Below are 21,474 nucleotides of genomic sequence, written 5' to 3'. Positions count from 1 at the left end.
AATAATCAGTTTTTTCTTAGACATTCTACCAGTTCTGTTCCTTTGGAGAACCCTAAAACAACAGATCATGACCTGTACCTGTAAAGTCCTTATTAGTTAGCTGTCTAACATGAAATATACCAAAACAAAATCCAGGAAGTGGGGCTGGGGATGGAGATAAGTGGTGGGGCACTTGCTTACCACAAGTAAGGCTAGTTCAAATCTCCTGTACCACAAAGAGGGTTAATGTATGCAGAGCCTAACCAAAGGGGATTTTTTTTGCTTTGTTTTATTTTTGTTTTTGTTATTTTTTTTCTTGAAATTTATACCATTTACAAACATTTAGGGTGCCCACAAAGTCCAAAAGACAACATTGAACTATGCAAAAGGAAGGTTTGTGCCCAGCCAGCTCTCCCCTTCATGTCCTCTCAGGAGTGATTAGGAAGCCCAGGCCTCCTCTCCCTGTGAGGTCCAGTCATTGGGAAGCACAAATAGTCCGCCCGGCCTCTTCTTTCCTCTTGTGTTGTGCCCTCTCAAGAGTCACTGGGAAGCCCAAATAGCTTCACAGTTCCAGTCTCCTGACTGCTGTCATACTTGCCATTTTTGTCATCACAGGCAAAAGCCAGCAGAGGCCTCTTGGGGTGCCAAGCCACAGAGAAAGTCAGGGACTCACACTGCACCTCCCGCAGCTTGTCTCCAGTCTCTACTTCAGCTATGTCAATGATGTGATCCTCCGAAGCCAATGCTTATGTCTTTTTATAGGTGAGTTCAGTCCATTAATATTGAAAGATATTAAAAATGTTGGTTTCTGTTGTATTTGCTTGTGTAAGTAGCTTCATGTGCTCGTGGTTTTCCCCTTTTGCTTTGTTGTGAGGTGCTTAATATCTTGTCTTTGCTATAGGTATTCTCCTTGTATTGGAGTTTTCCTTCTAGGATCCTCTGTAGGGCTGGATTTGTAGATAGCTACTGTTTGAATTTGTGTTTGTCCTGAATATATCGGGTTCCCTATCTATTTTGATTGGGAGTTTTGCTGAGTATATTAGCCTGGAATGGCATTTGTGTTCTCTTAGGTTCTGTATGACCTCTGACCCGGTCCTTCTGGCTTTCATAGTTTCTGTTGAGAAGTCTGGTGTAATTCTGATAGGTCTCCCTTTGTATGTTACTTGGTCCTTTTCCCTTGCAGCTTTAAACATTCTGTCTTTGTTCTGCGCATTTAGTGTTTTGACTATTATGTGATGAGAGGATTTTCTGTTCTGGTGCCATTTGTTTGGTGTTCTGTAATCTTCTTTTATGTTTATGGGCATCTCTTTCTTTAGGTTGGGGAAGTTTTCTTCTATGATTTTGTTGAAGACATTTTCAGGTCCTTTGAGCTGGGAATCTTCATTCTCCTCTTCTCCAATTATTCTTAGATTTGGTCTTTTCATTTTGTCCTGAATTTTCTGGATGTTTTAGGTTAGTTTTTTTTATGTTTTGAATTTTCTTTGACTATTGTGTCAACCTCTTCTACTGTATCTTCTACACCTAGATTCTCTCTTTTATCCCTTGCATTATGTTGGTGATTCCTACATCTGTAATTCCTATCCTCTTTCCCAGGTTTTCCATTTCCTCATTTGCTTCCATTTTTTTTCTTTATTGTTTCTACTTCCACTTTTAGGTCTTGGACTGCTTTACACAATTTCTACAGCTGTTTGATTGTGTTTTTCTGTATTACTTTCAGAGGTTTATTTATTTCCTTTTTAAGGGCTTCTACCTGTTTACCTTTGTTTTCCTGTATTTCTTTCAGTGAGTCCTTAAAGGACTCTACTATCTTCATGAGATAAGAGTTTAAGTCGGCTATGTGATTTTCAGGTGTGTTGATGTATTCAGGGCTCACTCTGGTGGGAGAACTGGGTTCTGATGATGCCCACATATGATGGCTTCTGTTGCTTATGGTCTTGTGCTTGTCTCTTGTGGTTATCCCTAGTGTTTGCTGGTATGAGTTGACTCTGTCTAGAGTCTGCCTCTTTCGTCCCAGGGTGGCAACATGTCTCCTGGCTGTAGCAGACCTCCTGTGATGCCTTCCAACTGGAGGGTATTCAGAGGGGCAGGGAAGCTGCTAATTTGTTGCCCTGGATGCATTACATCTCCTGGGAGGCCTTCAGACTGTTGGGTCCTCAGAGCAGCAGTCGCACTGTTGTCTGGTGTGAGGTTGTCTTTTTTTTTGTGTGTGTGTGTGGTGGTGGTGGGGTTAATGAACTGTGGTTTCTGTTTCCTTGAGTGTAGCTACACTCCAGGGAGGCTTTGAGTCTTTTGAATCAGTTGCCCTGCATACCACACAGCCCCTGGGAGGTCTTCAGACTGTGGTATGAATTTCTCAGTTGCCCTATGTACAGAAGAATTCCTGGATTGCCATCAAGCTGTGGTGTTCTGAGTGCAGCAGATCCCCTGGGATGCCTCAGGATGTGGTATCAAAGGTTTTGAGGGTAGTGGTTCTTCTGATAGGCTTCAATATGTGACTTCAAATGTTCTGAGTGCAACAGATCCTCTGGTATGCCTCAGGATATAGCTTCTTTGAGAAAGCAGTCTAGCTACCAGTCTGCCCCAGCAGAAAGGATCAGGCAGAAAGGGATTGGTATTAGAGGATGGGGTTTGGGGACATGATGGGTCTCTGAGTCCACTGGCTCCCAGAGTGTTGAGTGCAGTGGATCCTCTGGTATATCTCAGGATATAACCTCTTCCAGTGAGCAGACTAGGTACCAGTCTGCTGAGCAGAAAGGACCAGGCAGAAGGACAACATGTACACATTTTATTATTATACGGGAACTCTAAATAGCGCCTAAGACCAAGTCATTTTTATTGGATATTTAATATATTCCTATTTCAAATGTCATCCCCTTTCCTGGTTTCCCCTCCAGAAATCTTCTATCCCATCCTTCATGCCCTGCTCTGTGAGGGTGCTCTTCCACCTAACACACCCACTCCAGCCTCACCACTCTCACATCCCCCTACAATGGGGCATCAAGTCTCCAAAGGATCAAGGGCATCTCCTATCACCCACAGTTGTGTGTTCTTAATTCTTGTTTCAGTGATTTCAGTTTTCCTGCACTTAAAATCTATCATTTTGTACACACACACACACACGGAGAGAGAGAGAGAGAGAGAGAGAGAGAGAGAGAGAGAGAGAGAGAGAGAGAGAGAGAGAGAGAGATATTTCATTATGAAACTGCATTGTTCGGATTGGGTCATTTTTTATTAGTCTACTTGGAGTGCTAGTATTTCATACCATTAGCTTTTTTGAAATTTGGCAATTATGGATTTAAAACTGTGTCTATGTTCTTAAAATTTAAGACATAATCATCTCATATAATAAAAGCCTCTTTTTCTAAAGTAAGTCTTAATGTACTTACATTTTGTCATTATGGTAAAGCTGGAATTACCCCTGTGGCCTCAATGACTGTTTCAGTTTGTCCTTTCTATAATATAAGGGTGTGATGCTTAGTTTTTGTTGCTATGATAAACACTAAGACCAAAACCAACTTCAGGAGTAAAAGGTTTAGTTGACTTCCAGTTCATTAAGGGAAGTCAGGGAAGGATCCCAAGGCAAGAGCTTGAAGTAGAAATGGCAGAAGACTGTGGCTTGCTGACAGACTCCTATGCTCACAGTCAGCTGCCTTTCCCATACAGTCAAAGTTCACCAGCCCGAGCAAAAGGATAGCACTACTCTTGTCTGCTGGGCCCTCCCATGTCTGTCAACACTGAAGAAAATGCCCCACAGACATATGCACAGGCATCTGATGGAGACCATTCTCCTACTGAAGTTCAATAAAAAAAAATTCACCAGGACACGGGTGTTTCCTGTGTTGCTGTCTAGTCAGCTTGTCTCATGACACATGACTGATTAATAGATTGATTTTGCCTCAGTGCTAAGATGCAGACCTGACCTCGTCCATGAATTCATCTTAAGAAGTGTTATTATTACAGTTAGATGATTTCTTTCACCTCTGAGGTAATTTCTTCCATTATTTGCATTTTACCTGCACGGTAACCAACCTACAACTTTAGTCAGCTTAACAATCCATCGTTCCTAGGGCCTTTTGTTGGTCCTTCAGTTTTAGGGTTCAGACTGAATTCAGCCTGGTAAATGAAAGATAGCAATAGGGACATTTTGTTTCAAGGCTTTACATCTTAGTGAAAACTAGAGGTGTGATGGTGTCTGTTTGAATGCAAATAGGCTTCATGGGGAACTTGTATAGTAAGTGGTAAAAAGTAATTTATATTAATATGACAGTTATTATTTATGGGCCATTCATATTTTAGTATGATGATCACATAAATCTGGCATCAAATAATACTTCTTAGTATTCATTAGTTCAATTATCCATTCCAAACACTACCCTCAAGATTCTCTTTGATCCTCCAGAGGATACGTGAAGTCAGACCAAAAACACACATCAAATCAGGCATAGATAATTTGAGACAATTTGTTCAAACTGTAACTTCTGTGTAATATATTTGAGGCTGTGGTCTTAATTGCCACCAAAGCAGATATAGGAAGAATTTTCATCACAAGATTATTAACGCCTCACAATAGAATTACAGGATATGTCATTCGGTTTTATAATGACAAAAGAGTAGAATTTGATGTGATAAAATACCTGGTGACTTATATACAAAATTTAAATGAAATATGTCAGCCATTTTTGTAATAACAAAAAAGCAGAATTTGATGAGATAAAATACCTGGTGATTTATCCAGAAAATTTAAATGAAATTGGTTTTAGACTAAGTCAAAGGGAAGGTACATTGCTCCTCTGATACCTGTGTATTTGAACCCTGGACAGAGCATCCCTCAGAGCCTGGTGGACTTGTTTGTTGTGCAGGGTGTAGATGACAGGGTTCAGAAGGGGTGTCACTACTGTGTTCACAAGAGCAGCCTCTCTGTTGCTGTCCACTCTGCTTCTCTGCTTTGGCTTCAGGTATATAAATGCACAGCTGCCATACATTAGAGAGAGGACAATGAGATGAGAGGAACAGGTGGAAAAAGCTCTCTGTCGCTCCCTGGCTGAAGGGAGTCTCACTATGGTGACTACTATATTGCTGTATGCAAAGATAGCAATCAGAAAGGAAGTAAAAACCACGATTAAAGCTAGGTTAAAAAACAGCATCTCAATAGACCTGGTTTCTGAACAGGAGAGATTTGCCAGTGGTCCAAAATCACAGAAAAAGTGAGGAATAATGTTTGGACCACAGTAAAATGTCTTGGAAAGCATCACAACTGGACTGGACATGAATAGGAATCCCAAAACTAAAGAGACAGTAACGAGAAGGAAGCACATCCTTGGGCTCATGATGGTTGGATAATGTAGAGGTTTGCAGATGGCCAGATAGCGGTCCAGGGATAACACAGCCATAAGGAAAAAAACTGTTGCACCAAGGAAAAAAAAGACAAATGCCTGTGAGAAGCAGGCCCCAAAGGGAATCTTTTGCCTCCCTAACAGAAGAATGGTGAGGAGCTGGGGGATAGCAGTAGTTATAAAACAACACTCCACAAAGGAGAACGAGCTGAGGAAGAAGTACATGGGCGTCTGCAGTCGGTGGTCCACACAGGTGATGGTAATTATGAGCATGTTGCCCATGAGGGAAGCCAAGTAGGCCAGCAAGTGCAGTAGGAAGAAGAGGATCCTCAGGTGCTCGGCCACAGGGAACCCCTCAAGGATGAACTCCTGGACCAAAGTCCCATTCCTTGTCTCCTCAGCCATCAGCCATTCCATTTCTTCACTCTGGCACTGAGGGTCTTTGCAGAACCAGAACTGAGGGTGGAGAACTGTGTGTTCCTTAAACTGTAAATGACATGGGAAGTCAGTCACACTTGATGAACAAGGCATCCAATGTATCACTTTGCTCATTGTGAAGGAAAAATAACTGATTATTACTATGACTGCCTTTATATTACCTGTACCCTAAGATGCTGTCTACAGAAGAAATGCTTGTGCCACGCACCTGGGTTATTGATAAAGTCACTCACCAGTGCTGGTCACTTTCCCATGTGGTTGGGTGGGTTATCTACTTAGTCATGGGACATGTTTCTAGTAAAAGCATATTCCTGTCACACAGGTCCAGATAAATACTTCAAAGGAAAACTACAACTTAAAAATCAACCTGAATCTGGGAGTGTAGGTGAGGGGTAGTGCACCTATCTAACAAGTGTGATATTATGGTTTTAATTCCCATGACACACAATGAAAGATAACAAAACAAGCCAAACAAACCAAGATTTCACTCACAGGAACAAGACAGGTGGATCAGCAGTTATGGGCATCAGTTATTCATGCAGAGGATCTGAGGTCATTTCTCAGATTATACACGGCAGCTCATCATGTAACTCCAGTGTCAGAGAATCCTTTTTTTTTTTTTTGTCATTTCTAAGGGCATGTAAGTTGTACACATGCACACAGGCAACGAAAATACTCAATACACATAAAATAAGAAATCTCCAAAAGACTTTAAGTCAGAAGTCATTCACCCCACAAAATATATTCCTTCATCATCCCTTAGCATTTTTGCAAGTTTCATAACACCTTTATTAGCAATAAATAAATAAATAAATCCTGTACTGTTGTAGTGTTGTTTGCAGTACTGTGAAGTGAAGAAGATTAGAAGACCCACACAGTTAACTCTAGCAAGGTGGTTAAAGGCTCAGGTCTAGTTGCTTTCATCTAGAGCCCCAGACAAACAGCAAAAATTCAGACTCCCAGCCCCATGTACAAAGCCAGGAGTGGTGAAGTGCAGCTGTAAACCCAGCATTGGACAAGGCAAAGCCAGGCAGTTTCCGGGAGCCCACAGGACACACTAGCCAGTCTACTTGAAACAGTGAGCCCCACATTCAGGAGGAGACTAACTCACAAAATAGTGATGACTGAGGGTATCCAAAATCAACCTCTGGCTACTACAGAAACATCTGCAGTTAAATACTCTTTCCCTGTAAACGGATAAAGTCCTTGTATGTGAGACTTTGTCTTTCTGGTCTACCAGCATTTGTCTCCTGTCGAAGACCTAGATATCTGACTTAGAACAACCAAATGCTCTCAATCTTCTTATCAGAACTGTAGTGAAACCAGGTTGAAGAAAAACATCACTGCCATAAACAAATAACAAGATGCTCTCTCCACACTGAGGCCACACCCTTGCCACAAGCAGATCACAGCAACCAGAGCTCTGCCCACTGCTCTTTTCACTCTAAGGAAAAAATGTCAACACATTGGTCCTGACACCTCAAGTGTAAATAAATCCACACCTCCATTCTAATGCTCATAATTTTTCCAGAAATAAATCCAACATCTGCCAGATATTCTTTTCCAATCAGCTAACAGACTAAGAACTGCATTAAACCAAGCATATCTCGGTGCAAATCTTGAGTGCTAATTATGGAAAAACCACTACACATTTCCTCATTGTTCTCTGAAAAATTGGAAAGGGAATTCATCTGGAATTAAAAGAAAGGCTTAAATGAATATCCTAGTAAGAGCACCAGTGGAAGGGGAAGCCCTGGGTCCTGCTAAGACTGAACCCCCAGTGAACTAGACTGTTGGGGGGAGGGTGGTAATGGGGGGAGGGTTGGGAGGGGAACACCCATAAGGAAGGGGAGGGGGGAGGGGGATGTTTGCCCGGAAACCGGGAAAGGGAATAACACTCGAAATGTATATAAGAAATACTCAAGTTAATAAAAAAAAAATTCAAGATCAAAAAAAAAAAAAGATAAATTCTGGAAAAAAAAAAAAGAAAGGCTTAGTGAATCTCCAGGATCCCAAACCCCATCCTGCTACCTTTCATATGCCAGCATCAAAAAGAAACTCCACTGTCAGGAATATAATACAGCCAAGGTAGAATGTAGGAGACTCTTCACTCAATATGACATAGCTAGATATTTTCGACATTGATACTATTTCTTTAAAGAGCTTTCCAAGGCACTGAATTTCTCATTCGTGCCACCACCTAAACAAGAGCATGCACACTTCCACACTAATAAGGATACTGACACCACCGGGAGCAGAAATAAAAGGGAACTGAATTTGTTCCAACATATGTTTAGTAGTGGACTGTCTCTTGATACTAATCAGGGACTACCAAGTCCAGTAGGAATCACCAAGAGACACTAAGTATAATTAGTGGCTGGAACAAAGCCCTCACAGACCTGTGTCATCCTAGGATCCCTCATGATTGGTAATTTAACTGTGTTGTGAATGAAATATCACTTGATCAATGATAACAATAGTAAGCTTGTATGAAGTATTATTATATCAGATAACACATAATGATTAGTAATTATAATTGTTGCCTTATTTCATTGTACACAAAAATATGAGCTTCCAAGTGTCATCATGAGAATATTTTAAACTGGAGTATGTATAATCCCCAAAGTTTCATAAATTTCTAAATTGCATAGTATTGGGGTTTTAAAAGCATTTTTTGTTTACATTTCAAATTATATCCCCTTCCATGTTACCCCTCCACAACCCCCACTTCATGCTACTTCTCCCCTCTTCACTTACCCCTATGTGGGTGCTCTACCATGCACCCTCTCAGTCCAGCCTCACCACTCTAGCATCACCCTACAATGGGGCATCAGCCCTCTACAGGACCAGGACCTCCCCACCCATTGATATCCCATAAGCCCATCCTCTCCTACATATGTTTCTGGAGGCAGGAGCCCCTCCATGTAGACTCTTTGATTAATGGTTTACTCTCTGGGATCTTTGGGTTGTCTGGTTAGTTGATAATGTTCTTCCCATGGGGTCGCAATCCTTTTCAGCTCCTTCAGTCCCTCCCCTAGCTCTTCCATTGGGGTCCCTGCCACTCAGTGCAATGGTTGGCTGTGAGGACCTGCATCTGTTTTTGTCAGTTGCTGGTAGAACCTCTCAGGGAACAGCCATGTGGAGTTCCTCTCAGGAAGTGCGTCTTGTCATCAGCAATAGTGAAGTGGTTTGCTGTCTGCAGACAGGATAATCCCTAGGTGGGAATGTCTCTGGATGGCGTTTCCTTCAGACTCTGTTCCATATTTTGTCTCTGTCTTTCCTTTATACAGGAACATTTCTGGGTTGAAATTTTTGAGATGGAAGGGTGACCACATTCCTCAACTGGGGGACTTGTCTATCTACTGTAAGTGGTCTCTATAGGTTCTATCTTCCCTTTGTTGGGTATTTCAGCTAATGTCATCCCCTCTAGGTTCTGAGACCCTCTTTCTTTTCTTGGATTCTTGACTGGCTACCCCCAGTTCTGGATCCCCCACTGCTACATCCATTCAATTTCCTGAGCCTCTGAACTTCTATCCTGTCTCTTCCAACATCTGATCCTGCCCCTTTCGTTTCACTCCTACTTTTCCTCTCATGTTGCTCCCTCCATCTATCTCTTGTGATTATTTTGATCCCTGTTCTATGTAGGATTGAAGCATCCACACTTTGATCTTCCTTCTTCTTATGCTCCATGTATTTTATGGTTGTATTATGAATATGCTGAGATTTTGGGTTTATATCCACTCATCAGTTACTACATATCATGTGAATTATTTTGAGTCTGGGTTCCCTCACTCAGGATGATAATTTCTAGTTCCATCCATTTCACTGTGAATTTCATGAAGTCATTGTTTTTAATTGCTGCGTAGTACTCCCATGTGTATATCTACCACACTTGCTGTAGCCATTCTTCTGTTCAGGGACATCTGGGTTATTTTCAGTTTCTATTATAAATAGTGGAAAATGAGTCCTTGTTGTATGTTGAAGTATCTTTTGTGTATATGCCCAGGAGTGGTATAGCTGGGTCTTCAAGTAGAACTATTTCTAATTTTCTCAGTAATCACCACACTGATTTCCAGAGTAGTTGTACCAGCTTGCAGTCCCACCAGTAATGGAGGAGTGTTCCCTTTTTCTAGATTTTCGCAGCATGTGCTGGCACCTGAGGTTTTAATCTTAGCCATTCTGATTGGGGTAAGGTAAAATCACAGGGTCATTTTGATGGGAATTTCACTAGTGACTAAGGATGTTGAACATTTCTAGAAGTGCTTCTCATCCATCTGCAATTCCTCAGTTGAGAACTCTTTGTTTAGCTCTGTTCCCATTTTTTAATAGAGTTATTTGATTCTCTGGCGTCTACCTTCTTAAGTTCTTCAAATATTTTGGATATTAGCCCTGTATTGGATGTAGGGTTGGTAAATAATCTTTTCCCAATTTGTGGTTTGTCGGTTTGTGGCCAGCCTTGCCTTGTCCCTGAATTTAGCAGAATTGCTTCAAGTTTCTCTCCATTCAGTTTGATGTTAACTACTATTCTGCCGTATACAGCTTTTATTATGTTTGCATATGGACTTGACTTCCTGATCTTTCCAATACTTTTAACATGAATGGGTGTTGTATTTTGTTAGAGCCCTTTTCAGTGTCTAATGAGATGATCCTGTGGTGTTTTTCATTGAGTTTGTTTATACAGACGATTATGCTGATGAATTTCTGCATATTGATCCACTCCTGCATGCCTGGGATGAAGCATACTTGACCATGCAGAACGATCACTTTGATGTGGTCTTGGATTCAATTTGCAAGAATTTTATTGAGTATTTTGCATCAATATTCATAAGAGAAATTGGTCTGAAGTTCTTTGTCTTTGTTCTTTCTTTATGTGGTTTAAGAATCAGTATAACTGTGGCTTCATAGAACACATTGGGTAGTGTTCCTACTATTCTATTTTGTAGAACAGTTTAAGAAGAATTGGCCTTCTCTGAAGGTCTGATAGAATTCTTCACTAAAATATCATCTAGACATGGACTTTTTTTTTAAGTTGAGAGAAATCAATGATTGTTTCTAGTTCCTTGGGAGTTATGGGACTGTTTAGATGGTTTATCTGATCTTGATTTAACTTTGGTACCAGGTATCTGTCTAGAATATCATCCTTTCCATCTAAATTTTCCAGTTTTGTTGAGTATAGGGTTTTATAGTGGGATCTGATGATGTTTTGAATTTCTGTAGTTTCTGTAGTTAAGTCTCCCTTTTCATTATTGATTTTCCTAATTTGCATACTCTCTCTGTGTCCTCTGGTTAATCTGGAAGGGTTTTTCCCTTCCAGACTTGTTGTTTTTTGTCCCGCGCTGTCTCTCGCCAGCAAGAATACGCGGGGACACATGAATCCTTGTTGCAGCTAAACGTTTATTGAATCTTAAGGAGAGGCCCCCCGCGCCGGCATGGCGTGGCTTATATACACCCTAGCGCGGCGCATCCACACCTGATTGGTCACTTACCCATGATCTCATAAGGCACGCCCCGGAGTGGGCAGAGACCTGGCATGAAGGCACTCTTGCACATGTGCACACAGTTAACTTCCTGAAAGGAAGTCGGCTGGTGCGGCGGAGACCAGCGCCATCTTGTAATGGCAAAGCTACCTCGGCCTTCCACGTGGGGCACAGTGGAAGCCAGCGCCATCTTGTGGTGGCGAATGTTATTGCGGCCCTCTACATCTCCCCCTTATTATTTTATTAATTAATAACAATAAATTATTGTCTAGGCTGGTCTAGATCCCTGCAGTTACGTCCATCTGCTGTGGCTCCTGTCTTAGGTCGTTCCTCTATGTCACAGCCTTATCCGTCGAAGGGTAACCCTATCGCCACCGGGCCCCGTGTCTTAGATTGGTCTGTGCATGAGGAAAGTTGTCAGTCTCTGGATACCGCAGTGCTGTGTGACAGTAACTGTTAATGACCTAGGGCGAACTCTAAAAAGAGGCCAGCCAGAAGATGCGTTAGTGGGGGAATCATGATCACCCTATTGCGTGCAGTGAGGAAACCTCAGCGATGTAGAAGGGCTGATCAAAGAATCATTGAGTCTCTCTCATCCCAGTGCAATGGATCCCACAGATCCATGGGGTGCAAGAGCAGAGAACTCAGATACCGACTAATTTTTGAAGATAGATAACCAAATTTTAGGGGAGGCCCCTTGTTCAATGGCCACAAGTGCTTGAGTGATAACGGCCTTGTCACGTTTCTGTTGAGATCTGAGTTTGCAAACCAACCATAGCATGAACGCTAATCCACAGCATAGGGCTGCACCAAACAGAGCCACCCCCACCCATTCTTTGAAGTACTAGGAATCCAAATCCAAAGAGGCAGTGTGAGGGCTAGAGGTAGTTTCCGAGGGATCTATCCGGGAGTCATTTCTAGGCGTCAGAATTCTCCGTGTCAGTCGTTCCGGTAGCCAGAATGGGTTGTCTTCTTCCTGCAGGAAAACACAAACACAAATCTTATTAAAATAGGATCCAGGCCTTTCCATAGACCAATCAAAACATCTTTCCATTTTACCATCTCTTTTGGTCTATCAGGTTCTGAATAGTGACGTTCGGCCGCAGTATGGCCTTGGGCATCAAGATTTAAAAAATTAAGGGTGAAGAGTGCCATGGAAACAACTACTCTTGGTACTGAGGGTAGAGCCTCCTCGACTCCCCCTTTTTGTTTAATTAAATAGGATTTGAGTGTGCGATGGGCACGTTCTACAATGTCCTGTCCCTTAACCTGTCCTGTCAACCACATAAGCACCTATACCAGTTTTTGACCCATCTGTATACACTACAACCCCATCAACAAGTGGTTTCTGAGACATTATGTGTGGGAACACAATGGCTTGACTTAAAGCAAATTGTAGGATCGGATGTTTTGGATAATGATTATCAATCTGTCCAGCAAAGGAAGTAACTAACACTGCCCAAGCATTTGAGGTAGCAGCTAATGTTTGAACCTGAATGGCTGTATATGGTACTATCAAGGTTTTGGGTTCTTTCCCAAAATGAGTAATAGCTGCCTTCAACCTGCGGAGTGCAAGCTGAGCAACCGCATCGGGATACCAGTCAATAATCTTAGCAGGAGACACATCGGGATGGATCCATAATAAAGGCCCATCCTGCCACAAGATAGCTGTTGGTAATTGCATAGTTTTGAAAACACACAAATCAAAAGGCTTGGTTTCATCAATGTGCTGCAATTGAGCATCCTGTAAGGCTTTTTCTACAACTTGTAAGGCCTGGTTTGTGGCTGGCGTCAATGCTCTCGGAGAGGAGATATGAGAGTCCCCTTTCAGAATATCAAATAAAGGTTTCAACTCAGCAGAAGAAATCTTTAAAACTGGTCTCAGTCAATTTATATCTCCCAATAATTTTTGGAAATCATTTAAGGTATGTAAATGATCTCTGCAAATCTCTAATTTCTGGGGAACTATTTTTTCAGGATAAATGACCGATCCCAGAAATGAGCCAATTTCTGCAATTTGAACCTTTTCTGTAGCGACTTGTAGTCCCCATTGTCCCAATGTTTTGATTAAGATGGGATATGAGGTCTGTAAGGTTGTTAAATCTCTATCACACATTAAAATATCATCCATGTAATGAGCCAGAAGCAAAGATGGAAATTGCTTCCTTATAGGCTCAAGGGCTCGTTGCACATACAGTTGGCAAATAGTGGGGCTATTGGCCATGCCTTGAGGCAGGACCTTCCACTGAAATCTCTTATCAGGTTCAAGGTGATTAATAGCTGGTATAGTAAATGTAAACCTCTGTCTGTCTTGTAGACACAAGGGGATAGAAAAGAAACAATCCTTAATGTCTATAATTATTATCTTCCATTGCTTAGGTAAGGTGGAGAGTAAGGGTAGGCTTCATTGGATCGAGCCAAATAAACGCATCTGTGCATTAATGGCTCTCAAATCATGGAGAAGTCTCCATTTTCCTGATTTTTTCTTTATCACAAAAATAGGAGTATTCCATGGTGAAATGGACGGTTCTAAATGACCAAGCTATAATTGTTCATTAACCAATTTAGTGGCAGCTTCTAATTTTTCAGAGGATAGATGCCATTGAGGAGCCCATATTGCCTCCTCCGTGAGCCAGGGTATGGGCATAGAACCCTCAATGGCACCTAGGAAAAACCCAGGCCCTGCCTTCCTATATTACCTTCTTGTGGGACCAGTTCTAATTTTCCTTGTTCCTTTTTTCCTAATCCCTTCCCTTCCTTGTAGCCCATTCTCTTCATAATCTCGACAGCTTGTCGAGAGTACTCGTTGGTCAATGTCAGACCTAGACCCTGTAAGACATCCCTCCCCCAAAGGCTAACAGGAAGAGGGAGGACATAAGGAATAAACCTTCCTGATTGGCCTTCTGGAGCATGCCAGATCAAGGAGCGTGAGCTGATAGTGGGCCTGGCCTCATATCCTAGTCCTTGTAAGGAATGGGATGATTGAGTGACAGGCCATGCCTTAGGCCACCAACTAGAGGAGATAATGCTCTTATCAGCCCCTGTATCTAGAATTCCCGTAAAAGTTTTCCCTTCTATATTCAACTCTAAAGAGGGTCTGGAATTAAGGTCCATCATTAAATAAGCAGAATCAGTCCCAGAAGAGCCAAACTTCGCGGTGCCTCTAGGGACCCCGGAAGAAGGAAAATGATCATGTAAGCTTGGAAGAATAATCAACTGAGCAATCCTGTCACCTGAGGAGATGGAAAAAACGCCTTGAGGACAAGAGCAGAGAACTTGAAGTTCTCCCGTGTAATCTTGATCTATTATTCCAGGGTGAACAATAAGTCCCTTTAAAGTTAAGGAGGATCGACCCATAATAAGGCTGACACTTCCCACGGGTAGGGGGCCTTTGTAGTCAGTGGGGACAGGTTGCACACCCATCAGTGGCATTAATATGAATTGGGTGGTGGAACAGCGGTCCACTCCTGCTGAGCCTTTTGTGGCTCTGTGAACCATGGTGTCTGTCTGTTGTAAGCTGGAGTCCCATATGTTTTGGGGCCCTGAGACTTGGGGCCCAGATACCCGGTTTTTGGAGTGTTTTCACCCCCTTCTGCCTGGGGAGGCTCGGGCTGAATAAGCCTGTCTCTGATATCTTTAACTGAGCGACACTCACTAGCCCAATGATAGCCTTTCTCACACTTAGTACACAGTCCTGGTGTTCTCTTCTTTTTGAGGGCCTGACACTCCTTTTTCAAATGTCCTGGTTTGCCACAGTTATAGCAGACCCTGTGATCACCTGTACCTGAGCACTTTTGGCCCTGTAGGATAGCAGCCTCGAGGCCGGCATTAGTAAGCAGGCCTCCAAGTTCTCGGCAAACTTTTAGCCAGTCCTGTAATCCTTTGCTCTTCCTAGGTGTAATAGCCGTTCTGCATTCTTGTGTGGCTTGCTCATAGACCAACTGTTCCACTAAAGGCATTGCCTGTTCAGGGTCTCTAAAGATCCTGCCTGCTGCCTCTGTCATCCTAGCCATGAAGTCTGAGAATGGCTCCTGGGGGCTTTGTATAATTCTCGTTAAGTGTCCCCCGGACTCTCCCTTCTTGGAAAGTGCCTTCCATGCTTCACTTTTTGAGTGTATGCTCCCCAGTCATAGTTTGTTTGATTATTGGCATACTGCCCTTGTCCTGTTAGCAGATCAAGCGTCCAGTCTCTCTGATTGCCTTCAGCAATGGCATTGACTTTGGCCTGTGCCTGAGAGGCGTCATACCACAAGGCTTTCCATTCCACGTATTGTCCCATATTAGGGAGCGCAGCCTTCACTGTTGTCTGCCAGTCTCCTGGAGTCATGGCCAGAGTGGCAAGCCTCTCGACCTGAGCAATAGTAAAATTGGCACTAACTCCATAGTTACGGACCGACTCAGCAAGTTCCTTAATTTGAACATATTCTACTGGTGCTTGAACACGGCCTCCATCGGCGGCCTCAAACACCGGGAATGCCTGCTGTATCTTTTTCTGTTCCTCTTTAGTGAGGAAGGAATCTGAGTGAAATCTCTCCATATAAGATGGAGGGGCGCTGGGGCTTATAGGCCGGGAAACTGCATGGTTTCCATCTCCCACTTCCTTTTGTTTACCCAAGCTGTTAGCTCATTGTTCATCTGGGTAGTATCCTTCTTCTTCATAGCGAGCTGCCTCATCTTCTAAATCCTCTTCCTCAGAGGAGCTAAGCTCGTCTGTCTCTGAGCTATCAAGCTCTGAAGTCTTTAAATCCTTTACCAGATAAAGACTTCTCCTTTTCAAGACTTTTTTCTCCCTTCTCTGTTTTATCTCTCCCGGGGCGTTTTTTCCCCAATCTCTTGCCTCCTCAGAGGGGACTGTCTGCTTGTTATCTTTCCTTGAGCTCTTTAATTTTTTATCCCATCCTGTTTCTGACATGCCGCCTTGCCCCTCCCCCAGCGCTCTCTGCTTTGCTGTTACAGCTGGGCGGCTCCCATGCGACCTCTGACGCCGTCTGGCAGTAGCTAGAAACTCAAAGGCCAATAGAGAAAGCCCGAGGGCTGCCAGAATGATAATGAAAACTTCCGCCGCATCTAGCAGGGGAGTGAAGTGGAACAGGTCAAGACTAAGCATTGTCTCTCAGGATCTTACCCGCGTCCTGCAGCTTTGGATTCTCTCCGCCTACGGAGGGACCTCTCGGCACCTGGTGATGGTGTAGCGTCCCGGGTTTCCGGCACCAAATGTCCCGCGCTGTCTCTCGCCAGCAAGATAACACTCGGGGACACAGGAATCCTTGTTGCAGCTAAACGTTTATTGAATCTTAAGGAGAGGCCCCGCGCGCCGGCATGGCGCGGCTTATATACACCCTAGCGCGGCGCATCCACACCTGATTGGTCGCTTACCCATGATCTCATAAGGCACGCCCCGGAGTGGGCAAAGACCTGGCACGAAGGCACTCTTGCACATGCGCACACAGTTAACTTCCTGAAAGGAAGTCGGCTGGCGCGGCGGAGGCCAGCGTCATCTTGTAATGGCAAAGCTACCTCAGCCTTCCACGTGGGGCACAGTGGAAGCCAGCACCATCTTGTGGTGGCGAATGTTATTGCGGCCCTCTACAGTTTTTCCCAAAGAACAAACTCCTGGTTTTGTAGATTTTTAGTATATTTGCTTTTGTTTATCCCTGGTTGATTTCAGTCCTGAGTGTGATTATTTTCTGACAGCTACTCCTCTTGGGTGTATTTGTTTCTTACTGTTCTAGACTTTTCAGATGTGCTGTTAAGCTACTAGAGTATCATCTCCCCAATTTTTTTATGGAGACATGCAGAGCTATGAATTTTCCCCTTAGCACTGCGTTCGTTTTGTTTCATAAGTTTGACAATGTTGTGCCTTCATTTTCATTAAATTCTAAAAAGGTTTTAATTCATTCTTTATTTCTTCTTTGACCATGGTTTCACTGAGTAGAGAGCTGTTCTGCTTCCATGTGTATGTGGGCTTTCAGTTGCTCTTGAAGACCAGCCTTAGTCCCTGGTGATCTGATAGGACACATGGGATCATTTCAATCTTCCTGTTTGTGTTGAGGCTTTGTTTTGTTATGGACAATTTTAGAGAAAATACCATGAGATGATGAGAGGATATATTCTCTTGTTTGAGAGTGAAATGTTCTATAGATATCTGTTAAAATTGTTTGGTCCATAACTTCTGTTACTTTCACTGTGTCTCTATTTTCTGTTTCCATGATCTGTCCATTGGAGAGAGTGGGTATTTCAACTCTCCCACTATTGTGTGTATGTTCCATGTGTGATTTCAGCCTTCAGAATTGAAGGTTTATCTTCATGGATTTTTCATTTGTTGAGTATGTGATATCTTCTCGCATCTTTTTGATAACTTTTGGTTGATCACCTATTTTATTGGTTATTATAATGGCTTGTTTCTTGGGACCATGTGCTTAGAAAAAATTTCCAACCTTTTACTTTGAGGTAGTATCTGACTTTGACCCTGAAGTGTGTTTCATGTATGTAGCAAAATGCAGGGTGCTGTTTATGTATTCAGTCTATTAAACTGTATTTTTTTGGATAATTGAGTCCATTGATATTGAGAAATATTAAACACCAATAATTGTTGTTTAGTGTTATTTTTGTTTTAAAAAGTGGTATTACGTTTGTGTGATTCTCTTCTTTTGGGTTTGTTGTGAGATTAATTTCTTGTTTGGGGGGTGTAGTTTCACTCTTTGTGTTAAAGTTTTCCTTCTATAATCCTCTGTAGGGCACGACTAGTGGAAAGATACTTGTAAATTTGGTTTGTTATGGAATATATTGGTTTCTTCATCCATGGGAATTGAGAGTTTTACTGGGTATAGTAGCCTCAGCTGGCATTTTTGCTCTCTTAGGGTCTATAGCACATTTGCCCACTATCTGGCATTTAGAGTCTCTGTTGAGAAGTCTAGTGTAATTCTGATAGATGTGCATTTATGTGTCACTTGATATTGTTCCTTTACAACCTGTAATATTGTATCTTTGTTCTATGCATTTGGTGTTTTGATTGTCATGTAATGAGAGGAATTTCTTTTCTGGTCCAATCTATTTGGTGTCCTATAGGTTTCTTGTATCTTTATGGGCATCACTTTCTTTAGGTTAGAGAAGTTTTCTTCTATAATTATGTTGAAGATGTTTACTAATGCTTTGAGGTGGGAATCTTCTCTATCTTCTATACCTATTAGTCTTAGGTTTGGTTTTTTAATTGTGTCTTGGATTTCTTTAATTTTGGAGTTAGTTTTTTGTTTTTAATATTTTCTTTGACTGCTTTGTCAATGTATTCTATGGTATTTTCTGTGCCTGAGATTCTCTCTTTTAAAGCTTCTATTCTGTTGGTAATGCTTACATCTGTGACTCCTGCTCTCTTTCCTAAGTTTTCCATATCCAGGATTGTCTCTGTGTTTTCTTTCATGTTTATATTTCCATTTTTATCGTGGATGGTTGTGTTCAATTCCTTCACCTGTTTGACTGTGCTTTCTTGTATTTCTTTAAGAGAGTTATGTGTTTCCACTTTCAGGGCTCCTATTGTTTACCTGTCTTCTCCTGTATTACTTCAAGGGAGTTATTTAAGTCCCTCTTAAAGTTCTCTATCATCTTCATGTGATGGGATTTTAGATCTGAATCTTACTTTTCACGTCGGTTGGGATATCCAGGATTTGCTGTGATAGAAGAACTGGGTTCTCCTGTTGCTTAGTAACACTGGTTTCTGTTGCTGCTTCTTTCTGTTCTGGTGTTAACTGGCCTTGCTGTCTCTGAATGGAGCCTGTCCCTTCTGTGAATCTGTGACCCCTGGGGCCCAGAAGTTTCAGCTAGGCCAGGTACTGGGGCTTGATTGGGGCCTCAACTGTGATCCTGGATGTTTCAGAACTCCTGGGGGACAAGCTGCCTCTCCATGTGAGCAGAGTGGATAGGGATCTCCATAATATGATAAATGTAGAACTGAAAGGTTCAATGAAGGTAGCTAACATCATATATGCCTGTCCTCATGCATTCAGTAGACTAAGGCATGAGAATTATAGTGAGTTTGAGGCCAGCCTGGAATTCACAATGAACAGCATGCCAGCCTGAACTGAATAGCTAAATAGCACAACTTGATTTATTTTTTAAAGTCACATAGAGAATTGGGTTCATGAACTATATAACTCAACCTTCTCTATAGAAATGCAGGTAATACAATGAATACATGTTGCAAAGAGAATTCTCTGGTTTGGCTTATACAATATGCATGTATGGTCCTGCAATAGATGGTTGCACACTGTACAGGCTGAGAGCCCAGTGCTCAGGTCATCAGGAATGCTGCCTTTAAAGTTCTAATCTGGTGCTGGAACCCTGGATAATTCCTGGAGACATGTTGGCCTTCAGTCCACAGTGAAACTTGATGAAGCTGAGTTCTGATGTCTACTCTCTTGTTTAACAACATGAAGACCAAGCTTGGGCATATATGCAAAAGATGCCACAATAAACCACAATGGCAGGTGTTCCACTATGTTCATACTGGTCTTATCTGTGATAGCCAGAAGCTGGAAAGAACCCAGGTGTCCAACAAAGAAAGGATACAGAAAATATTGTTCATTTACACAATGGAATACTACACAGCCATGAAGAACAAGGACATTTTGAGTTTTGCTGGCAAAATGGATAGAACTAGAAAATATCATCCTGAGTGAGATACTTCAGGCTTAAAAGGACATGTATGATATATACTCACTAATTAGTTTATATTAGTTGATGAAGTACAGAATACCAAAGATACAATCCACAGAACTCAAAATGGTTATCAAGTCATTGGGCTAAAGCTAAGATGACGCAATCTTGGTTGGGAGAGAGGAGAATGGAACCATGTGTGGAGTAGCTAGACAATGGGTTCTGGGTGGGAGAGGGGACAGGGAAGGAAAGGGGCAAACATGATCAAGTACTGAATTGGTGGGGAGGAACAAGATATAAGCCCTGAGGGCTGACTGAAAGAATGCAAACCAGCAACCTCAGGATACCTGCTGAGGGGACCATTTAGAATGTATTGGAGACCTGGGAGGTAAGACACTCTCAGGACTCAAATGGAGGGATTTTGAATGAAGTACTACTGTACAGTGGGGAAGGAGAACTTGTAGAGTCCAGCTCCTGTGGAGGGACAGGAAATCAAATGGAAGAATATCCACTGTGAAAGATCTGACTCAGAATTGTCCCTCTTTAAAGGACAAATGTAGAGAAGAGCCCGAGACAAAGGAGGTCCAATGACAGGCCCCAGCTCAAGGGGAGGTCTCAGGGCCTGACACTGTGCTTGCAGACAGGAGCCTAGCACAGCTGCCCTTGGAGAGGCCCAACAAGCAGCTGAAAGAGTCAGAGGCAGATTCAAACACCCAGTCAATGGAGGGAAGCCAGGGACCACTGGCTGAATTCAAGATAATTTTGAAGAAGCTGGGGAAAAGGAAGGACCCATGGGAAGACCAGTAGTCTCAAGTGACTTGGACCCCCAAGATCTCTCAGACACTGAGCCACCAACCAAGCAGCATACAGCAGTTTATTTGAGGCCTCAGACAAGTATACAACAGAGGACTGACTGGTCTGGTCTCAGGGAAAGAAGATGTGCCTAACCCTCAAGAGACTTAAGGTGCCAGGCTCTGAGGAGGTCAACTGTGGGGTAAGGAAATACTCTTGGAGATGGGGACGAGGTGAAATGGGATGAGGAGTAGTCGAGGATATTCCAGGAGGTAGATAAATGAACTGTAAAAAAGAATTAAAGAATAAAAATTATTAAAAAGAAAATAAGGGGGGTTGGGGATTTAGCTCAGTGGTAGAGCACTTGCCTAGCAAGCGCAAGGCCCTGGGTTCGGTCCTCAGCTCCGAAAAAAAAGAAAAAAAGAAAAAGAAAAGAAGGAAAAGGTCTTATGGAAACCTGCAACTAAAAATAATTCCATATATATATAATACACACACACACACACACACACACACACACACACACACATATATATATATATAGTGTCTAAATGATGGTACCTTATAATGAGGGAATTGCAAATAACAACCCCGCTAGATACCATGGTAGCAAATAGAACTCATGGTACCAACAAAGAATTGACCCTATTTGAGTTTTTTGCCAGTAGAGTCCCATAAACTACTAACCTTACTGGCTATTTCCCTTACGCTTTGGTCGCCCTCCATAAGATCATTTTAAGAACATGTTACTGGAAATTCTCCTTACCTGCATCACGGAACGTGGAAAAATCAAGTCATTATTCACC

The 21,474-nt window shown here is 42.4% G+C and overlaps 1 protein-coding gene across 2 annotated transcripts; it reads right to left on the bottom strand.

Moving 5' to 3' along the window:
• Window positions 1–4,438: 4,438 nt before the first annotated feature.
• Or6d12b (olfactory receptor family 6 subfamily D member 12B) lies at window positions 4,439–8,830 on the bottom strand. Of its 2 annotated transcripts, XM_087658400.1 has the most exons (2): window positions 8,508–8,830; window positions 4,439–5,798 (listed from the first exon to the last, which is right to left on the bottom strand). In XM_087658400.1, the coding sequence occupies exon 2, from the start codon at window positions 5,727–5,729 to the stop codon at window positions 4,746–4,748; it is 984 nt and encodes a 327-aa protein (XP_087514526.1). In that variant the 5' UTR covers window positions 5,730–5,798; window positions 8,508–8,830; the 3' UTR covers window positions 4,439–4,745.
• Between the last annotated feature and the right edge of the window lie 12,644 nt (window positions 8,831–21,474).

Source organism: Rattus norvegicus, chromosome 4 (genome assembly GCF_021556685.1).
Source record: "Rattus norvegicus strain SHRSP/BbbUtx chromosome 4, alternate assembly SHRSP_T2T, whole genome shotgun sequence".
Lineage (NCBI taxonomy): Eukaryota > Metazoa > Chordata > Mammalia > Rodentia > Muridae > Rattus > Rattus norvegicus.
Note: the sequence above shows the minus strand (reverse complement) of the source record. Positions and strands in the feature narration are given on the sequence as shown.

What these genes read in the sequence shown, in the direction of transcription:
- Or6d12b (XM_087658400.1), bottom strand. Translation starts at nt 5,729, where the DNA reads ATGGAATGGCTGATGGCTGAGGAGACAAGGAATGGGACTTTGGTCCAG.